At 55.5% G+C, this 21,792-nt stretch overlaps 1 protein-coding gene across 5 annotated transcripts in view; it reads left to right on the top strand.

Annotated features, from left to right (window-relative positions):
* Nucleotides 1–1,589: 1,589 nt before the first annotated feature.
* Nucleotides 1,590–21,792, top strand: part of KCNQ4 (potassium voltage-gated channel subfamily Q member 4) — a 60,532-nt gene continuing 40,329 nt past the window's right edge. For all 5 annotated transcript variants that reach the window (XM_066269502.1, XM_066269503.1, XM_066269501.1 and 2 more), the window contains exon 1: nucleotides 1,590–2,128. In XM_066269502.1, the coding sequence (XP_066125599.1) occupies nucleotides 1,815–2,128 (314 nt within the window). In that variant the 5' untranslated portion in view covers nucleotides 1,590–1,814. The remainder of the gene's footprint in view (nucleotides 2,129–21,792) is intronic.

Here is a 21,792-nt window from a genome sequence, read left to right as displayed (position 1 = left end):
AGAATAACCTGCCCAAAGGCCTCAGACTCTAGCCCTGGGAGAACCTGGGGCCAGAAGCAGCGAGAGAGATTCAGGTCAGACCCCAGAAGGCACCGCCTTCTATGCAGAGAGAAAGGGTGAAGGGTTGTGCGCAGTCTGTGAAGGCCAACTTGGGCACCCCCAGGTCTCCAAAACCCCCTCCTTGCCCGCTCGCTGCTCTGCCTGCCTCCCTCCCCCACTGGCGCTCAGCAGATCAATGCTGCCTTTGCTGACAGCTGAGAATCGAGCTCGCCTTCCCGCCCCCTCCCCCGCCCCTCCCGTTTGGCTACTGCGTCCCCCGAGATCCTCCCGGAGGAACGGGAAGAGTTTGCTGCGGAAGCGCTTCACCCTGGGGCAGGGCCTGCGGAGGGAGCGGCTGGTGTAGCCCAAGCTTTCGGCAGGGGAAGAGGGAAAAGGGAAGGGGGATGGGGAACCCAAATCAGCAATCAGCGCTCTGTGCTAGGCGGAGAGGGCTAAAGAGAACGACCCCCCTTACAAGCTGGAGAGGAGGCCAGGCACCTAGAACTTCCCAGCCGGAGAGGGAGCGCAGCGGTGGAACGTCTCTCGGTTCTGGGTGGGATCTTGTGGGCCTCCGGGGAAAGGGTTGTCCAGCCTGCACGCTGGCTCAGAGTTCACCTCCTGCCACCCAGGTGCCCTGCACCTGGTTCCCTGACCTGGGGTCAAGCCAACAGAACATATCAGACTGAACCTGGATCAGAGAAGACTCTTTGGGGCTAAGTGGCCTACCTAGGGGCTCTTCCCCATCATAAAGAAGGGAGCTCAGAGGTGGGGGTGGGTGGGAAGAAAATTAGACACACCTGAGGCCCATTGTGTTACACACTCTGACAACGCGGCAGCGCTTGGGCATTAGGCCTTGCAGGTAGGAGCTGCTCACCTAGTCACACGCTGCACCAGCACACTTTCCACATCCCGCACAAAGCGTAACGGCACAACCCGAGGGGACACACTTCATCACACTGTCAACACCCAGACGGCCGTACTCTGCACATCCATCTTCACACCTACCCACACCGGACCCACAATCCACACCTCCACTGATTCAGTACAACCACCTGGCAGACCTACAGCCACCCACTCTGCACACACACAGCAGACACTTTCGCATCCACTCACACCCAAACTCCACGGGACGCGTGTCCCATCCGCGACTGCGGCCAGAACTCCACGCTCCACTCCCTACTTTCCACAACCATATAGGAGGCGTTCCAGCCCCGCCTTCAGGTCCACACAGCCCCTCTCAGCCGTGCACGCCCCTTGCCCCCGAGCCCGCCGCCTCGCGGTCGGGTCGGGGCACCCACTAGGCGGTCTGTGCGGCCGGTGCGCCCTGGCCCGCCGCCTTTGCCGCGTGTCCCCTCCCTCCGCCCCGCTGGCTCGCTCGCTCTCTCGCTCGCTCCCTCCCGATTTGGGAAGGCGGCTGCGGGGCGGGCGGGGGCAGGCGGGGGAGGGGCGGGGCGGGGAGGGTGACATGTGAGCAGCGCGCCAGGGCAGGTGGAAAGGCGAGCGGCATGGAGCGCGTAATAAGAGAGTTGGAGTCGGAAAGAGCCGCCCCAGTCGCCGGGGAAGCGGGCGGTCAGTGCGGGCTCCGGCGGCCCCCAGGCTCCGAGCGCCCGCCCCCGGCCCCGGCGCAGCTCCTGACCGGCCCCTAGCACCCGCCGTCTGCGCCCACCCCGGGCCGCCCCGCCGGCCTCGGGTCCGAGCCATGTGCCGCTGAGCGCCCTACGCGCGCCCCCGCCCTGGACTGCCCCTGGGCCCCGGCCCCCCGCCAGGCGCCGCCCATGGCCGAGGCCCCCCCGCGCCGCCTCGGCCTGGCCCCCCCGCCCGGGGACGCCCCCCGCGCGGAGCTGGTAGCTCTCACAGCCGTGCAGAGCGAACAGGGCGAGGCGGGCGGGGGCGGTTCCCCGCGCCGCCTGGGCCTCCTGGGCAGCCCCCTGCCTCCGGGTGCGCCCCTCCCAGGGCCAGGCTCCGGCTCGGGCTCCGCCTGCGGCCAGCGCTCCTCCGCCGCTCAAAAGCGCTACCGCCGTCTGCAGAACTGGGTCTACAACGTGCTGGAACGACCCCGCGGCTGGGCCTTCGTCTACCACGTCTTCATGTGAGTTTCCGACCCCGCGCCTGCCCGTTGCCATACCCGGCGCGGCGCCCTCCGAGCCTGGACTCCCCTGGGTTGGCCGCCCGGCCCTGGCTCCGCCTCCTGTCCCCCATCATCACGGGCGACCCTCATCTTCCCCCACCCAGGCCTGAGCTTGATGAAAGACCCCCCGAAGCTGACCCTAACCCCCCAATCTCCAAGACTTGACCCCTACTTCTGACCTCTCCCACCTCAACTTCTTAATTCCATCCTGACTTCCAGCCCCTGCTCCTCTGTCCCAGGTGCTCCCCACATCCAGCTTCTTGTTCCCATCCTCTCTGCGATCTGGAGCCACTACAGCGGGGCGCCCCTTTCCTCATCATCACCTCTGTTTCCCTGTGTGCCAGACACAAAGGGGGCCCTTTGGCCCCCACACACTTTGTCACCTTCTCCCCAGCTCTGTCAGTACATTGGGCTCCCACCTGGGCTCCCCTTGGAAAGACCCCTCTCCGGGGATGGTCTCCATCCCAGTCCAGGGCAAGCTCCCAATTGTAGGTTTGGGGGTCCCAGTGAGCCCCCAGGAGCCCTGACACTCATGTGTGCTGTCTGACTTGTCGAGTCTTCACTCACTCTCCCCTGCACCCTCAACTTCCCAGTAGCAGCAGCAGCAGCAGGCTGCCCTGTCTGCCCTGCTGCCTGCCCGCCCGCCGGGCTGGCTAGCCTGCCCAGCTAGCTGGCTGCTGCACCAGGCCTGGCTCTGGGCACCCTGGGGGAAAAAAGAAAGAGGAGAGGGGTAGGTTTGGAAATACTGACGCTGTTCCCCCCCCCCCCCCCAGGCTCCTACAACTTTAAAAAACACTGACCCCTCTTGGATGTAAAGAGTGAATTTTGGCAGCTCAGAGCTCAGTCTTGGGGGATGGCCTGGCCCAGCCAGGAACATGAGAGGCCCAGCCATATCAGTTGAAGGGCCAGGCCTGGCTCTGGGACGCTAGGAGGTGCGGAGGTGCTGCATAGAGACCTCTAGTTTCTGGAGAATGTGCTGCGTTAATCCCTTCTTGCTGCCCCTAGGGGCCTTCTGAGTGGTCTCCTTGCCTGTCTACCTGACTGGTGGACAGTTCTGCCTGCCTGACTATCCGTGTCAGACTGAGTTTCCACCAGTGTGTGAATTCCACCTGTCCATTCATCTCTTTACCTAAATATCCAACAGTCCTTTTCCTTGTCTGTGTTCCATCCCTACATTGACCTGTCCAGTTTTCTGTGTGCCTGTCTGTCCATCTGTAAACCCACCTGTTCTGTCTCACTCTTCTACTTGTCTGTTTCCATCATCTTTTGGTCTGTCTGACTTCCTGTCCCTGCTTACCTGCCTCTGCCCCATCCTAACTGGGCTCACAGAATTTCAAAGGTGAAGGGGAGAGAAATGCTGGCGAAGAAGCCTACTGCCCATGGGGAGGGTAGAGGAAGCTTACCCTTGGCCAGTGAGCTCCTAGGGTGGCAGCCTTAACTTTGTGCAGAGACCCCAGTTAGGCTAGGCCACGGGCGGAGAGTTACATTGCTGAGGGCGTGAGGTTAGACTTAGAATGAGGGTCAAAGTTTAGGAGGAGCCTGACCCTCAGTGCCCACTGGAAGGTCTAGGATGAATATTTTTGCTGCTGAGAGAGCTTTTGGAGTGATGGAATTTCTGTACTGGGGTACAAGGGATGGTGGGATTGAGGGTGAGGGGCGGGCACTGCTAATAAAAGAGTGGCTGCATTGTGGAGCCCTTGCCCACACTGCCGCCTGGGGCACCCAAGGAGGGTAGATACTCCCCAGGCTCCTCTGTGGGCCCCCTCCATGGGCTCCTCTTAGGAGATAACTTCATTAAGCCATGTCTGGGCCTGGGAAAGCCAAAAGGGCTCTGAGGTGGGGTCCTTAGTCTCTAGGCCTGGTCTCTCAGCCTTCACAGGGGTCACTGAAGGTGAAGCACCCGCCTCATGTCCCCCATCCAGACACTGTCTTCACCTCTGCACCTCTTCTGGAAGGGCCTCTCCTTCCTCTCTAGGAGCTAAATCCGCTGGTACCTTTGCCCTACATCCTGTCTTACTGGATGCCAGGAATGCCCTGGCCAGGGGCATGCTTGTTCTGACCACTTGTCCCCAGGAGCCCAGAGCTGGGGCATCTCTCAGGCGCTCTGGGGAAGGAAGTGTGCTGCGATCCCAGGGAACTGGCCTCCACCTGAGAGATCAGAGGAGGCTGAGAGGTCAGGAGCCCCACCTCGTGTGTGCTGTGTGATCTTGGAGTAATGGATGGGAAAGAGCTTGGTGAGCTGCAAGAGCCTGTTTGAGCGGAGCGCAAGGGATGGATGTTATTATTGGGGCTGCGGGAGGGGGCCACACAGGAAGTCTCTCTTGTTCTTCAAGAGCCCCAGATGTGGGGCTTCTCAGTCACTCATGGCAGGGTCTTGGGGGAGTGAAGAACTGCTTCTTGCTGTTGAACTTTTAGTCAAATCCTTCCCCTTCCCCAGTGACCCTGGGAAGCAGCCCAAGTGAGGGGAGTTCAGTGTGCAGTTAGACGACCCCCTTCTCAGAGTCCCAGGCCCTGTAGGAGGGACCCCAGTGGGAAGAGAAGGGCTCAAAGAGGGAATTGGGATAAGCTGGGTCCATTCGCCACAGGAGATGCCTCCTTCACACCTGCCCGGGTCCCACTGGGCCCCGCACAGAGTCTGCACCTTCTCTGGCCCGTGGTGTGGGAGACTGCCCAGAGGACGAGCCCCGTTCTGCTTTTCCCATCAGCAGCTGCGGCCTCTGGGAAGTGGGAACCACTGACTCCTGTCTTCTCATTATTGAGATGTAGGAGGGATTGCTGGCCCCTCTCTGAGCTCTCTCCGCTCTCTCGTTAGGCCCTTGGTCCTGTCACCAGGCCTGTCACCAGGCCTCTACCTCCTTCCTACGCTCTGGCCCCTGATTGAAGCCCTCAACCCTTCCCAGGCCCTACTCTGAACTGTGAGAAATAGCACATCACTGTCCATGATGCTGTCTGAGCCTTTGCAGGCATGCTCACCTTGCTGACCCTGTCACAGGCCACCTCAGCTTCCCTTTGGAAGTCAGAAGGCTGGAAGGGGCTGGGACAGAGCCAAGCCTTCTGTGCCCCGATCTTCCTCCAGCCACTGTGAGACTGTGGCTCCTGGCCCTCCGCGGCCCAGCGGCCTTTCTCTATGAGAAGGTTTACACTCTGTAAACATCCTCCTTCAGCCTTGTCCCTGGGGTCAGAAGCTGTGGGAATGGGGAGGAGAGGAGGTGACGGCTGCTCCTGGGCCCTCAGACTCCTAACCCCGGGCCCCCACCCAGCTTCCCCTTGACCATCTGACCAGGAATGTCACCTGATTTGGAAATAATCCTAGCAGAGGGAACCCACAACCCTCAGCCATGCCTGCCAGGTGGGTCCTCACATTTGACAGTTCCATTTTGCTTATGAGAAAACTGAGGCTCTGGAGACCAAAGTTGCACAGTAAATCAGTGGCAGATGCAGAGCCAGACCCAAAAACTCCTGACTCCCTGTCTAGGACCTCCCCCTGCTCCCTGTGGCCGCCTAGGTCAGCTCTTGGAGTTTGAACTGCAATTTGTGGTCTCGTGTGGAGCATCAGCTCTGTGCTGGGCACCATGCTAAGTGCTCCCCATAAGCCACTCTCATGTGAACTTCAACAAGGGGGGAGGTGGGCGCTGTTATCCTCCTCATGTACAGGCGAGGAAACTGAGGCTCAGGAGAGGTCACCCAGTGAGCATGGAGGAGCCGCAGCCCAGAGCTGGGTGTGACTCGCAGCTGTCTTTTTCCTGCTCCTCAGCTTCGGTGGTGCCGCACCCCTAGGATCCTCAGGAGCTGCACTCCTGTGTCCTTGGTCTCTCTGTCCCCAGCATCCAGTACACAGGCAGCAGGAGGTGGGCAGTTGGCAGGATTTTGTGGAATTGATGAAATTACTGCCCAGCTTCACTCAAAGCAATCACACTTTTGCTGTGCACGGCTTTGTACACACGCGTATCCCTGCTACCCACCCATCCGTCTGTCTCATACACATACTCACTGCATCTTGGGCACACGTGTCTGTGAATGTCACAAAGGTGCAAGTGGCATACATCCAATGAACAGAAGTTGAATGTACAGCTGCTCCCACCTTTTCTCTGACTTCACACAGCCTTCTAACCTGGCCTGTGGCCCCGGCCTGAGCCGTAGGATGGAACGGAGTTGGCTCCAGTCATTGAGCGTGTGGCCTTCACCTGGCCACACTGCAGGGCTGCCCTTACGGCCTGTGTATTTGTGCCTCCTTGGAGGGCAGCCTCGGAGCATGGGGGAGCAGGGTGGCTGACTTCCTAGAACTTTGCTGGCCCTTGTTCCTTCCAAAGGGCCCTCTGAGCTCCTTCTGCCCAGCCCTGCGGTGGACCGAGTTTACACCAAGGCACAGAAAGGGGAAGCTACTTGGCTAAGGTCACTCCTGGTGGGTCAGCAGTAGAACTGTGCCGGGAACCCAGGCTTTCTGCCTCTCAGATCAGGACTTTAGATAGTATTTTTCCTCATCCCAGCCAATAGGGAAGACTGATGCTCTAAGAACTTGGCCTTGTGATGGGGAAAGTTTTGGAGTGTGACCCAAATGTTTCATGCTGCTGTTTTTCAGTCCCTGTCCTTTTGTTCTTTTGTTTGGTCTTTGTAAGAAGGAGCAAGTGGAGAGACCATCCGGCCAGCCTTCTAACCCTCTCTCTCCCCGTTCCGCCCCTTTGCTCCCTCCTTCCTGAGTTCTGCTTTGGGGGTCACTGGAGCAGGTTAGACCTCTCATTGTCGGTCACCCCACCCCAACTCCGTAGTCCATTTATTCTCCCCATTGAGGAAGCCCTGCTAAATGTCTGACTTCAATCCCTATTGTTACAGAAGCCTCTATTCTCAGAATGCTTGAGCCAGGAGTGATTCAAGTGGTGATTATTCTTGGGCTGATGGCAGCACTTTGAGTGGGTGATTAATTTAAGGTTCTCTGAGCCAGTCAAGGGAGCTGAAACCTCCTGGGAGCAGGGAGAGAGGAAGGTTCTGCAGGTCCCGAAGGCCCTGCCGTTGTCCCCGCCCCTAGAGGGAAGCTATGCAGGGATGTTCCTCGCTGGAAGTTTTCTCACCCCCCCTTCCTCCCCTGCACCAATGCGGGTCTTTGGCCCTCTCATGGGCTCGAGGGCCCAGCAGGACATTCTGCATATCTGTCCTGGAGACAGCCCTCCTCATCCCCCCTTGTGTGGGAGTTGGGCTGGAGTGGAGGAAGGGGAAAGACTTGTCATTTCTCCATAGACTGTTCCACAGGGAGTTAAGAACATGGGGTCCGAGTCTGACAGCTTTGGGTTCATTTCTGGTTCTACCCCTGTCCTTAGGCAAGTAACTTAACCTCCTTGAGCCTCAGTTTTCTCATCTGAAAAATGGGAATACTAATGGCTGCCTCTAGGAATATCAGGGCTAAATGAATTAGAGCATCTGACACTGTGCTGAGTACAAACGTTTGCCATCACCATCACCACTGTTATGATATTGTTATTATCATCATCGTTCCCTCCCCGGGGAGAAGGGAAAGGCCTGGCCAGTGTCCACGAGGCGAGTGTGTCTGGGTGTGCCGGGAGGGAGTAGGCACTGTGGCTGTGGGCTGGGCAGCTCCCTGCAAGGAGCCTGAGGATGCATCTTTGTGGACTTCTGAAGAGCAGCTAGGCTGTGCCACGCCCAGGCTGTGCCTCTTACTTTCCGTCTCTCAATTAACCCTCACAGCCATTATATCAGGTGCACACACGGTGATTACCCTCAGTTCACACTTATGGAAAGTGGGGCCAGGGAGGAGTCGTCACTCAATTGCCCAAGGTCCCACAGCTAGTGAATGGTGATACCAGGACTCCAACCTGGGTCCCACGACCTTATCGACTCATTCCTTCCTTCACATGATAATATAGTTAAAGAATGTCCACTCTGTACCAGGCCTGGGGAGGCAGAGGGAGGTGGACCATGGCACTGCCCGGGAGAGGGGTGGGAAGGCACAGTGAGGAGGCTGCTGAGCCTACCTGGACCATTGGCCTCTCCTGCCTTCTCTCCTGGGGACTCACAGAGAGGTCTGGGTGCAGGAGTGAACGTGTCTATGTGTGTACGGGGTAGAGTATGTAGGTGAGTGTGTCACTGTGAGGATTAGGTGTGAGCCTCATTGTCAAACCGCACAGCTAGTCTGGGCCCAGGGAGGTGACAGTGGAGCCAGTGGAGCGTGGTGCCCAGGGATAGCCAGGGACCCCTGGGAGGAGAGGGCTAGTGGCTACTCTCTCCCGAGCATGTCATTCCCGGGGAATGGGAACAGGGATTCCCAAAGGAGATTTAGAGATCTCAGTCCCAGCACTTACTGAAAAGGTGCCCAACCCCCTCCACCCCCATCCCCAGCCTCACTATTCTTCTCTGTAAAATGGGGCTACACAGGGAAGTGGACACTCAGGGCAGTGTGGCACAGAGGCTGCCGCATGAATGGGAGGAGATGCTGTCGCAGAGTTTTGTAGGGTTGGGTTAGAGCAGGGGTCCCCAAACTACGGCCCTGGGGGCCGCATGCGGCCCCCTGAGGCCATTTATCCGGCCCCGCCGCACTTCCGGAAGGGGCACCTCTTTCAGGAAGTGTTCAGTGAGAGAAGCATAGTTCCCATTGAAATACTGGTCAGTTTGTTGATTTAAATTTACTTGCTCTTTATTTTAAATATTGTATTTGTTCCCGTTTTGTTTTTTTACTTTAAAATAAGATATGTGCAGTGTGCATAGGGATTTGTTCATAGTTTTTTTAATAGTCCGGCCCTCCAACGGTCTGAGGGACAGTGAACTGGCCCCCTGTGTAAAAAGTTTGGGGACCTCTGGGTTAGGGAGTTCTCTCAGCACCTTCTTCCTGGGTCCCTCAGAGGACTGGGCAATACTTAGAAGGGCACCCAGAGGCTGGCTGCTCCCTACCCAGGCTCTGAGAGGCTGGGGAGAGGGAGCTGGTCAGACCTTTGAGACCCCCGGAAAGTCTCCCCCCAGGACTTTAGGCTTTCTGGACAACTCTATCCCTAAGGCAGGATCTGTGTGCCCTGGGGGTTGGCACCTGGGAGGGGTGAGGAAGGAGGGGCAGCCCCAGGCAGCAGACTAATTGGGCTGGGAATCTGTGGGCAGCGCCTGAGGGATGGAGGGAGGCAAAGGGAGCAGGGAGCTCAGCAATTCCTTCTCTCTTCCCTCCCTCCTGGAGATTTGGGCAACAGTGGGTGGAGTGTGGACTCTGGGCCCAACCCCAATTTCTGCAGGAAAATCTGGAGGCACTTTCTTCTGAGATTCCTTGGACATCTAGGCCAGGCTGGTAGGACAGGGGAAAGCTTGCTGGAAATAAATGGACCATGGTTCCTACTGAAGCAAAAGGGGTGGAGGTCAGACAGCAGGAGGGACTGCCCAATAACCAGTAGGTAGAGTGAGATTCCCTGGGGTACTCTTTCCAAAACTTGGGGACCCATGTCTTGCTGGACTGGATAAGATTTACTTTGATATTGTCCTTATCAAGCAAGTGGCATGCTTCCTTTCCAATATGAAGGATGGAGTGCAGAGCGAGCCTGCAGGGAAAGGGATCAGATCGGGTGCACTTGGCTTTGGGGGTGGGTGACTGCAGGCTGCCTCTCTGCCACCCTTCTTTCCCTGTCGCTCCTCCCTGGGAGCCTCAGCTAGTCCAGGTCATTGTCTTTAGGTTTATTTTTTGCTGGGCTCGGCTGTCCCCCGGGAGGGGAGGGTAGGGAGAAAAGGAGGGGAGAAGGAACAGCTTTGTCAGCACAATCCCAGGTGCCTCTGCTCTGCCCTCCTTGGCCTGGCTGCCACCCTCTTCTGGAGGGACCAGTCCCTGGGCACAGTGGAGACCCAAACCCCTGTGGGAACCCCTCCCTCAGGCAGGACCAGGTCAGGAACACGTCTCTCTACCCTCACGCTTTCTCCACTCACCCTGCTGCAGAGCATTGGAGCCGGAAGGGCCTCAGAGCTGGATCCAATCCATGGCTTCATTTCACAGATGGGCAAACTGAGGCCAGGAGAAAGGACCTGGTTGTCCAAGGACACAGCACACACAGGGCTTCTCTACCTCCCCTCCCCATGCTGGAAGCGGCCTCCCACTTCTGCCCCTGATCTCAGAGGGAAGGAGCAGCCCTGATTTCATTCACTTATCCAATTCTCTGACCTCTGGGGACTGATGGCAGTCTATTGGGAGAGACAGCACAGAGAGGGAGGCTCAGCCTGGGGATGCCATGAAGGCCTAGGGAGGGTCTCAGCCCCTCCCCCATGCCCTTTATCCTCCCTTTTTTTTTTTTTTTTGTACTTTTCTGAAGCTGGAAACGGTGCATGCACCCGACCGGGATCCACCCGGCATGCCCACCAGGGGTGAAGCTCTGCCCACCAGGGGGCGATGCTCTGCCCCTCCGGGGCGTTGCTCTGTTGCGACCAGAGCCACTCTAGCGCCTGGGGCAGAGGCCAAGGAGCCATCCCCAGTGCCCGGGCCATCTTTGCTCCAATGGAGCCTCAGCTGCGGGAGGGGAAGAGAGAGACAGAGAGGAAGGAGGTGGGGAGTGGAGAAGCAGATGGGCACTTCTCCTGTGTGCCCTGGCCGGGAATCGAACCCGGGACTTCTGCACGCCAGGCTGACGTTCTACCACTGAGCCAACTGGCCAGGACCCCTCCTTTTTTGTTAAAAAAAATAAATTAGCTTTTTTTACAGATAGGGTACTTAGAGCCTAAGGTTAACATAGTAATTAAATTGTAGAGATGGGATTCAAACTCAGAATATGGGTCCCTGGGGTGCTGCCCGTCGCCTCCCGAGGTCTGAGCCGGTTGGGCTCCCCATTCTCCAGTACGCCTTTCCCTTGGCGCTGGTCAGCTTACCTCTTTGGCTCTTTCCATTCAGTTCTGTCAGCAACTCTGCCTGCCCTTTCTGCCCCTTGAATATTGGGGCTCCTCAGGCTCTGTACCGGGTCCGCCTCTCTGTGCACAGTTTCCACAGAGGGGGGTTCTCATACACTCCTTTGACATCAGGGGTCACCCCTGTGATGACAGGCTCCCTCTCTGCAGTTTCCTCCCTGAGTTTCCCGTGTAGCTGCCTGTGGACACTTCACCTTTGCACCTTCTTCCTCAAACTCAGCTTCTCCCTCCAAACCTACCCTCTTCCCCCTCACTGTGACTTTGCCACCACAGGTGCCCAAGTCAGGGACCCCCTCCCTCAAGCATCCTTTGCTCTTTACCTGAGAAACAACTTGTGGTGTCCCCAGATGTACGGTTTCATGCTCCAGGGGCTTCTCCTTCTGCCTTAAAGCCCTGCCCTTCCCACCTGCCTCATTATCTAGCGAACTTCTAGTCATCCTTCAAATCCCAGCTTGAGCTTCACCTCTTCTTGTAATCACTCCCTGCCTACCCCACTCTAGGCTGGACTGGGGGTCTTTCAGAGTCCCCAGAGCTCTGCTCACCTACCCTGTCTGCGTGCTCTTCTGCACTCTCCCACCTGCAATGAGGTCTGGGTAGTGGGGTTGAGCACAGTGCTTGGCACATGGCTGGTAATTAGTGGATGTCTGTTGAGCTAGGAAATGAAGGTGGCATTGAGTTCAGGTTGTAAGGCTGAGAAGGGTTTTACCAAGTAGAAAGAAATTGAAGGAAGGACCCCTAGGTCCCCTGTGTGCAGACTGAGCTAGCAGCTCGCAGGGTTTTTGTCCTGAGGGCAGTTCAGGGGAGGCTGCAGCTAGAACAAAAGCTCTGAGGTGGGGCTCTCTTCTAGCCTCTCGGATCCAGGAAAGCACCTCTGGCTGGGAAGCAGGCTTTGACTGATCTTTTCCCATGAGCTTATGCTCTACAAACACTAGGCCATTCAGTTGTCCTACTACCGCTATGTGGCAGGCACTACAATTGTTCCCATTTCACAGGTAGGAAACTGAGGTTCAGAGAGGGAAATAATGTGTCCCACATGACACAGCTTGTCCATCGTGGAACCAGGATTTGAATCCATGTCCACGTGACTCCCAAGCCCAAGTTCCAGTGGTTCTCACACACATCAGCAGACCCATGGTGGTTTTCAGTGGCCTAAGGCAAAACCCAGGGAAATAAGGACAACACGATGATTTTTTCATAAAGCTAAATTTATTCCATTTAAAGGACTGTCTTTTAGTCCGAGATTATGTTCTTTCTTTTATGAAATAATGGGCCTGGGAATTTTTTTAAATGTCCTTACTTGGCAAAATAGAAAGTTGACAACCTGACGCAGTCCCCCAAAGTGTTTTTGAAAATTTTACCGGTGCGTGAAATTCCCGAGTCTGGGCGCCATCCTGCCTCCTCCCTCCTGAGCTCTGGGGCCAGAGTAGGACTGGGTGGGAATGGAAGGATTAAAGGGGTGGGGTGGTCAGCCTCCACCTCCTGAGCTTTGGGGGCCTGTCTGCCCTGGAGTGCAGTGAGGACCAGCCCAGGAAGGGCTCTTGCCAGGATTGGGGGCGGGGGTTAGGGTCAGTCAGAATGAGTTCTCACCCCTCAGTTAAAGGAGCACTGGGCTGGGAGTCAGAAGGCTGGGGTTTGGTTCCTGCTTCTGTTTCTTAAAAGATCCCAGGCAGATGACTCGACCTCTTTGAGGCTCCAGCTTCTGTCCATGGGGAATAAGTTATCATCTCTCCCTGCCCACCTCACAGGGCTGCTTCCCGCATCAAGTGCTTCCTAAACTACAAAGTGCTGTGAAGAACAGAAGGCTTATTGTGCTTTTACTGTTCTTATCTTTCTGTTCTCTCGGGTCCTGGGCCCCTCGTCTCACCCTCGCCTGCACTAGTCTGAGCTCTGAGGAAGGCCGTTGCGGGGGTGGGTGGGTGGTAGACAGGCTCTGCAGGAGCAAATCGACCAGACTGGCAACTCCTCTTCTCAGGAGCCCCAGACAGGCTGGAGGCCTGGGGACCTCTGTGACAACAATGCACTTGCCAGGAGCGGGGCTCTGTGTTCTAACAGAGTTCTCCTAGAGCAATAAGATTCATGGTCTAATCTATACCAGGCATTGTGCCAAATGTTCTCCACATACTACTTCTTTTTTTTTAATTGATTTCAGAGAGAGGAGAGAGAGAAAGAGAAAGGGGGGAGGGGAGGAGCGGGAAGCATCAACTCTGGTAGTCGTTGCTTCTCGTAGGTGCCTTGACCAGGTAAGCTCCGGGTTTCAAACCAGCAACCTTAGCATTCCAGGTCAACACTTTATCCACTGTGCCACCACATACTACTTCATTTAATCCTTGCAAGAGCCCTAGGAGGTGGACATTATCATTAGCCCATTGTGTAAAAGGGGACACTGAAGCTTAAAGGTTCAGCTGGTCCACTGACACACAGCCAGTAAGTGGTGAATACTCAGCAGGCTGGGAGTTGAAGCCTGAGTGTGTGTATGGGGGGCAGGCTTGCTGCAGTGGGTGGGGCAGGTGAGGGTGCTCATAGTGCATGTCCGGGGGGTGGGGGGGTGGGGGGCTGGGAAGGCAAGAGGTACCTTCCTGCTGAGTGGCTTTCAGCAGGCACTTCCCTATCTCTGTCTGAGTCTCAGCCTCCCCTCCTGCTGTGACTCTCAATAATAACAAAGATAATAATAGCAAATGCCTGTTAATCCCTTACAGTGTGCCAGACACTGCACTGAGGACTTTCATACCTTCTCTCACTTTTTCCTCTCATCAACCCAATGAGGTAGGTACTATTGTTATGCCCATTTTTCAGATGAGGAGGCTGAGGCTCAGAGGGGTTGAGTAACTTGCTTGGGTTTTGATAGTGGGGCCAGGATTTAGACGGCAGAAGTCTAGCTCTACAGGCCATACTGTGCCTACCTCACCCTGATGGGGCTACCTGCTGGGAGGCTGATATGAGGACCAGCTGAGGCTTAAAGTTCAAGGTCCTACCCCCTACCCCAATTTAATCCTGGGGACTCATTCTTTCCTTCTTGCTGTCTTTCACTTGGGAAGACTTCACTGACAGCTCCTCCAGGCCATGCGCTATCCCAGATGCTGGAGACAAAGCAGTGAATCAGACCCTCCCTTGACCCCTGGCGGAGATGGACGAGGAGGATGGCAGTTGTCTGGGCAGTTGTCTTGGAGTCCTGTAGGAGCCCAGCACAAAAGGGCCAAACCCAGCCCCAAAATGGGCATGGCTGGGAAGGCTTCCCCGAGAGAGGTTTAAATTGAGACCTGAAAGATAAGGAGTAGGGGTTGAACCAGCAAAAAAGGAGCAGGAACAGCATTCCAGGAAGAGGGACCAGCAGGGGCAAGCCCAGAGGTGAGGCTGAACAAAGCACTTGCAAAGAATTGCAAGAGGTCAGGAGACTGGGAGCCTAGAGGGTGCAGGAGGTATGCAGAGAAGAGCCTGGAACAGAAGCAAGGCCGGGCTGAAAATGCCAGGCTGAGAAGCAGCAACTTTCTGGAAGAGACAGCTCAGAAGAGACTGAAGACAGCGGTCCGTGGGCATGTTGGTGTTTTAGAAACATCTTTCTGGGTCTGGCAAGGAGGATGGTCGGGGGGAGACTCTGGCAGGGAGATCTGGGAATGCCATCCACTTGGCCTCTTCTTCCCTTTGCCTTCCCCTCATGGCCCAGCCCCCTGAATGACTCCTCTGGAGCTGCCCACTAACTCTTCCAGGGCCTGGATGGACCTGGCCTGGAGCCCCGGGACTTTGCCTATAGGGAAAGCACAGCTGCACATGCAAAGCCTGGCTGGGGGGGAGGGGGAGGTGTGTGTGGCTGAGCTCAGGGAAGCCTTGGAAGCAGAGGGCTGGGTACAGGCTCGTGGCCTGCCTGCAAAGGGACTCCAGGGGTCTGTGGGGGTCCCCAGGGTAATGGCCTTAGAACTGCCCATGAAAACACCCAGAGATTTGGCTCAGCTTTGGTAGGGTGCCCTGGAGAAAGGGGCAGAGCCCAGGTGCTTCAGCCTGCTTTAGCGCCCCTCACTCTCCTTTTCTCACAGCTCAATAGGATAGTGTATCACTGGTCTTACCCAGCCCCTTCATTCTACTGATGGGGAAACTGAGGCCCCGAACAGGGCATGCACTAAAGTCGGTGACAGAGCCCAGACTGGAGCTTAGCCAGAGGATCTCAGTTGTAACCAACAACAACAAACAACAGTGAAAACCTTCCCACAGAGCTGGCAGCTCTGGGTAGTTTTGAGCAGTCTCTTCACCACTCTGAGCATCAGCCTCTGGGTCCAAGATACTACCTCCTCCTGGGCAGGATGTCCGTCCCCTCTTCTACCTGGTGGATCACAAAGCATTCCTGGCCCAACATGGGGCTTAATTATAGTCAATTCCCAGGTTATGGACGGGATAGGTCCTGTAGGTTTGAAAATATTCAAGCATTTATATGCACAGAAAGGTAAAAGTAAATACTACTATATTAAGACAAACATCTAAGTTGTATTTAATAGGTAAATGTACCTGTTCCAACTTACATACAAATTCAACTTAAGAACAAGCCTACAGAATCCATCTTGTTCATAACCCAGGGACTGCCTATAATGTTTGATCAGTGAATCCCACTGGATTTTCATAACAATCCTGGAGGAAGATATTATGACACTGGATTCTTGTAACAACCCTAGAGGAAGATATTATGACACTGGATTCTCATAACAACCCTGGAGGAAGATATTATGACACTATTTTACACTGAGGATTAGAAAGGAGAAATGACTTGCCCAGGCTCATTCAGCTAAGAAGTGGCTGATATGGGGCTGAATCCTAGGTGTCCATGTACCCGTCAAGGACTGTTGACCAGCACAGTCCCAATTTTGAGCCTTTGCTTTCAGGGAAAATCAGCTGATGTCCCAAGCAAGACCCATCAATTGGCTGAACAGAGTGTGTGTGTGTGTGTGTGTGTGTGTGTGTGTGTGTGTGTGCGCGCGCACATACGTGCCCATGTGTATGTGTGTGACCTGGCCTGCAGGCTGGAACTCAGCTCACATCAACCCCTGCTGCCCCATGAAGAAGGGGATATTTCTACTTGCCTTCTTGCATCAAGGGTTTTTACTCTTGGCTAGGCTGGCCAGGGAGAGGATCTGGTCGTGGACTGACCAAGAATAGGGTCTGGCCATCTAATGCCCTGCACATGACAGGCACGGGATGGGCACCAGGGTAGGAAAGGGATTTGCATTGTCTTAATCCGGGGGCTGCAGCCCTCCCCTGTCTTGGCCAGGGCCATGGGAGAGGTTTGTCTCTGCCCCCATGTCCAGCAGCCCCAGCTCAGATGCCTGGCACACACACACAACTCCTCTCCGTGGGGCCTTCTCCTGCCCTGCTCATGCTCCTCACCCTCCCATGATCTGAGCAAAAGTGGGACTTATGGGGGCAAATACTGGGCCATTTGGGGCTGATAGAAATGCAATGCTATGCAGTATCTGGGGCTGGAAAACGAGGGCAATGTCAGGGTGGCTCAGAGCCCGTGCTGGAGCAGGGTTAGGCGGAAGACCCGATAGAGGTGCAGAGCTGAAGAGTATGCGGCTGATCGTGGGCCATCCCTTCCTAGAGAAATTTGGCTACAAGTCAGGGAGGCAAATGTGTGGGCTATGCCCCCCCTCGCTGGCGGGTAAACATAGCCGTGGCCCAGGAGACGGCCCAAACATGCCGGCCCCCCACGGTTATTTATACCAGGACTCCCTCTCCTTCTCAGGCCTGGTCTGGGCTTCTCAGTCCACTCGAACTGGATGACCAGAGTTGAGGATGCAGCCCCCTGTCAAGGCTGGAGGCCCCAGCAGCAGGCCTGCTCTGGACTAGGCACTAACTACCTACCAATGGCCTGTCCATTGGAGGCACTGGGTCCTACCAATCAGAAATGTGCTCATGGAGGCCAAAGCCTGGGCAGGAGGCAGGAGTCTGAGGCTTGAACCCTGGATTTGCTATCATCTGCTACATGACTGTGGTCTCTGGCACCCTCTAACCTAGTTTGTACTGTGTTCAGTAGTAGGGAAGGGTCTAGATGAGTGTTTTGCAAACTGTTTTAAGTAGCAGATCTGGTTCTTTAAACGAAACATGACACAGGAACACAGTATATAAAATAGATCAAAGCAGGACCTCTCTGGGTGGAGTCCTGGGTGGGGGCCCAGAATTCTGCCCACTCAGCCTGTATGTCCTTGCATACCACCAACCTGCAGCCTGCCCATGGCCCTCATTATTCTAGAATACATTCCAGGTAACCCTGGAATTCCCTGGCCAAATTTCCCTGCCTGTTTCCAGGGCTTGCACAGGCCTCTTTTCTGATTCATCACCTAAGGGTCATTGTCGTGTGAGCACTCATAGGCTAAAGGGCAGCTGTTTGCGGCCAGCGTAGATAAAGCCTGGAAGAGCAGGCTAGGGCAGCCATAGGAGTGAACCTAAGGTTTCTCCTGATGAGAATAAGCCTAGTGTGGGAAGAAAAGAGAGCACAGCCTGACCGGGCGGTGGCGCAGTGGATAGAGCGTCGGACTGGGATGCAGAAGACCCAGGTTCGAGACCCCGAGGTCACCAGCTTGAGTGTGGGCTCATCTGGTTTGAGCAAAAGCTCACCAGCTTGAGCCCAAGGTCGCTGGCTCCAGCAAGGGGTTGCTCAGTCTGCTGAAGGCCCACGATCAAGGCATGTATGAGAAAGCAATCAATGAACAATTAAGGTGTTGCAATGCGCAATGAAAAACTAATGATTGATGCTTCTCATCTCTCTGTCCCTGTCTATCCCTCTCTCTCTCTCTCTGTCTCTGTAAAAAAATAATAAAAAAAAAATAAAAAAAAAAAAAGAAAAGAGAGCACATCTGGGCTGATGTTGGGAGGAGGGTAGCAGGGGCTGACCATCTCTTTCCTTCCAGATTTCAACATCCTACCAAGGTATATATGTCAGGAAGGATAGAACCTATTTTAGTTAACAGCTTGTTAGCTTGAGTTAAACTTTTAAATATTTAGACTTATAGTATATGGGTCTCTATTTGTATTCTTTCCCAAGTTTGCCAGTGTTTGGGGTGGGCTTGCATTGGCCCTCCTTCTACCCACCCACCTTTGCAGCACCCCCAAGCAAGACACCCTTTCCCAGAACTCTTCGGGTTCACAGGGCTGTGGAACAATCCCAACTCGCTGATGCTCAGGGCCCTGGCAACCTGAATTTTTCTGTTCCTTTCCATATGCTGTTTGAGCGTCTGCTGGGAAAGCTTGGTGAAAGTGGGGGAGTCAGAACTGGCCTTGCCCTTGGTGGATGCATTTTATTGAGGTGGTGGTGGGTGGACAGAATTAGAAACAGCCTCCGTCAGATTAGGGGTGGCCTGGGGTGCTCAGAAAGGGCCAGGAATCTCAACCAGATCAGAGATGGGGTGGGGGTGGGGGCCAGAGAGAGACAGCCCAAGGAAAGGAGAGAGCACAAAAGTCACCAAGGTGAAAATGTACAAGGTATGGATGGGTACCATGTGGCTGATGCTTAGGAGCTTGAGTTTTAGAATGTAAACATTAAAGAGGTGTTGTAGTATTGTAAAGGGGAGGGGCACTAGGACTGCAAGGTAAATGGAGGGGTGGGGATGGGGATGGATCTGGAATCCATGGTCAGTGAAGAAGTGGCTGGAGGAAGGGGGAATGGCATGAATCCTTGGTTGGACAGGAGTGGGAAGTAAAGTCTTGGAAGAAAGAGGTGATCTCAACTCGGCCTTCTCGAACCTCTTCTATCTCCTCCTCCTTTACTCTGTCTTGGTTCTTGGCTCCTTTTCCCACCATTCCATTGCCTGGGTCTCCAGGCTGGGGAGATGGGCACACCACTCCAAACCCCCTCCCCAAAGCAGTCCACTTTACATAGGTGGTGAGATGGGAAACTACAGCTGTATACAAGGGGACCTGCTCATTCAGTCACTCAAAAAATATTTATTGAGAACCTGCAGTGCACTAAGTCCGATTCCAGGTGTGGGAAAGGTAGTGGTGAATAAGATGGATGAAGTGACTGCATTCAAGGAACTTACATTATGGGGGGGCCTGGGCCAGTGGTACCCACCCTCTGCCTTTCAGGTCTATGCCACTGGATGCCTGAGAGTTGGGACTCTCTCCATTAGTCACTCATTTGTTCCAGTTGCCCTGGTATTAGCTAGCACCCAGCTCTCAGGGAACTGAGGAGGGGGATCCAAGGCCCAGGGCCCCAACCCCAAGGATCACCTGTCTCCATATGAAGAGGCCTGGAGTCAGGACCTGGGCCCAGGCCCTAGGTCTTTTCACTCACATGCAACTTGGAGCCCGTTAAAAGGACCATCCTAGCCACAGTTTCTTTGTCAGGCGGGACTTTGGGGAGGCCCTAAGGTAGTGAGAGTTGGGAAAGAACAGTCAGCTCTAGTATTGGCCATTTGTAGACAGCTCCTTTGTGCATGGAGGTGGAGGTCCCAGGGATACAGTATCATCATCATTATCAACTTAAGATAATAATAGCTGTTATCCACTGTGTCCACTGTGGGTCAGCCTAGTACACCTAATTTAATTTAGTCCACGTAAGAACCTCTGTGTGGTTGATTATCTTCCCTCCCCGTTTTCCAGATGAGGAAATTGAGTCTCAGTGAGGTGAAATGACACGCGAACCTACCCGACTCTGGGAGCCCTTAAGGACGGTGCTATGAGGGTGCTGCCTGGCACCTGCCCCTCCTGGGCATTCAGCCTCAAGAGTGGTAACCCAGCCTAAGTCCCACTCCACCCCCCTTGGGGGCTGGCACTACGCTGAGGCTGGGCATTGGGTACTGCGACACTGGCCGGGGCAGTACCAGGAGCCGTATCAGGCCAGGACCCGTCTTAGGGCATTTGCGCTCTTGGGTCCTGGGGCACTAAGTACCCGCACCCAGTGTTGGTGGGTGGGCGAGCCCCGGGCAGTTAGGGTGTCGCGCCCCCTTCTCCGCCCCTGTCCTCGGGGACGCGGCAGCACCTTCACACTTTCCGCTTGGCCCGCTGCTCGCCTTTCAGGCCGCCGCGTTTTCAATTGTTAATTTGGAAACGGAAAAAGAAGCCGGCGGGCTAGGGGAGGCCGCAGAGAGGTAACCGGAGCCGCAGCGCCGCCCCGGCCCCTCCCGCGTGCGGTGCCGGGTGTCGCCGAAGCCCCGCCCTTTCCAGACCTGGAGCCCCGCCCACCACGGTATCCCGCCCCTAGCCTGCCCCTCCCCTTCTTGTATGACCCTCCCCGCGCCGAAACTATGGGGCTAGCGGCTAGCGGGGCGGACCCTCGGGCGCGGAGCCGCGGCGCCTCTGCGTGGGGAGAAAAAGGGCCCCTGCAGGGAAGGAAGCAGAGGGCCCTGCTGAGGGAGGAGTGACCCTGGAGCCCTCGTCTCCAGGAACCCCTCCCTCTCCCGAAAAGCCCCGCCTGGTGTCAACCTCCTCTGTGTCCCTAAGTGAACCCAAGCCTTTCCCCAACCCCTCAGCGCGGGAGTTTTTCAGGGCCAGACCCCTGCCTCCATATTGCCGCACCAGGGGTCATTGCCACAATCAACAGACGGAGAAAGTGAGTCCCAAAGAGGGACAGTCCACTTGCTCAAGGTCACGCAATCAAGGCTGAATTCTTGAGCTTGGCAGGGGTCAGGGTCAGAGCTGAATTCAAGTTAGTTCTTTTGGCCTCTGAAACACATAAGGTTCTGTCTTTTTCAGAAGAGGTTGGGGGGGGGGCATCAGGACCAGAGAGGTGCAATTTGTCCCTTCCCTGACCTCCAGTACCCTTTCTGTGGCTAATGAGCTATTGGAAATTGTGCTTCGGTCACTCTGATTCCTCCTTGTTATCATTTATATATGCAATTGTAGGGGAGTTTTGGAGATAGAAGAAGGTCTCTAGCCTTTCCATGCACACAAGGAGCACCATGTAAATGAAATGTAAAAGACCCTCCTCCAGAGACTCTAGAAGTCCTTGACTGGCAGCTTCAGGAGCTGCCGGGGCCTCACTTCCCACTTGGGAAGCTGAAATCAACAGTCCCACAGGGAATCAGCAAAAAATAGGGCCTTCAGCCCCTTCCTTGCACTGAAGAGTAAACTAAGACTCCAAATTAGTGTCCCAACTCATCTGCTTTGTGGTGACAGAATCAGGATAGAGACCTCATTAATGCAGGGTCCTAGCTCTGGCCACACTCCTGTGCCTCTCCTTCTGCTGCCCAGACCTCTCTCAAAGCCACCAAGCAGGCTGCTCCCTTTTTTGAGGACCCTGAATCAGCTGGGACCTCAGGCTGGGCATCCTCTCCCCTTAAAGACCAAAGAAACTGAGAGGGTCTGTGGATGTGCTTTCCAGCTTCCAGCCTCAGACCCTCTTAGCCTTGGTTGTGGAACAGACCCAGAGAAGTTGCATTCCTGGCCCAAGGTCACACAGCAAACCTTTCCCAACTGAAAGGGTCCATTGAACTCAGTCTTGCTGGATTCAGTCTGGCTGGTCCTGGACTTGGGGTTCCACTGAGAAGCAAGGCTCTCAGGGAAGCTCTCACCAACTGTCCCAGGTGTGGCCTGGGAGATTGCATGCTGCTTTGCTTATTAGTAGTGAAGGAATTGAAATGCCCCTCCCCCACCATGTTCCTTAACCCTTCCACTGAGTGGGGTCCTCAATGGCTGAGTCTGCAGTACTCCCAGGCTGAGCTCAGTCTTGGGGCCTGCACTCCCCAGGGGGCTGAGCCCTCGCTGCAGATCCTGTTCCACCTTGTCAGCTCTTGGTGCCCTCTCTGCTCCTGGAGTGCTGAGAACCAAGTGTTGGG

Source organism: Saccopteryx bilineata, chromosome 3 (genome assembly GCF_036850765.1).
Source record: "Saccopteryx bilineata isolate mSacBil1 chromosome 3, mSacBil1_pri_phased_curated, whole genome shotgun sequence".
Taxonomy (NCBI): Eukaryota; Metazoa; Chordata; class Mammalia; order Chiroptera; family Emballonuridae; genus Saccopteryx; species Saccopteryx bilineata.
Note: the sequence above shows the minus strand (reverse complement) of the source record. Positions and strands in the feature narration are given on the sequence as shown.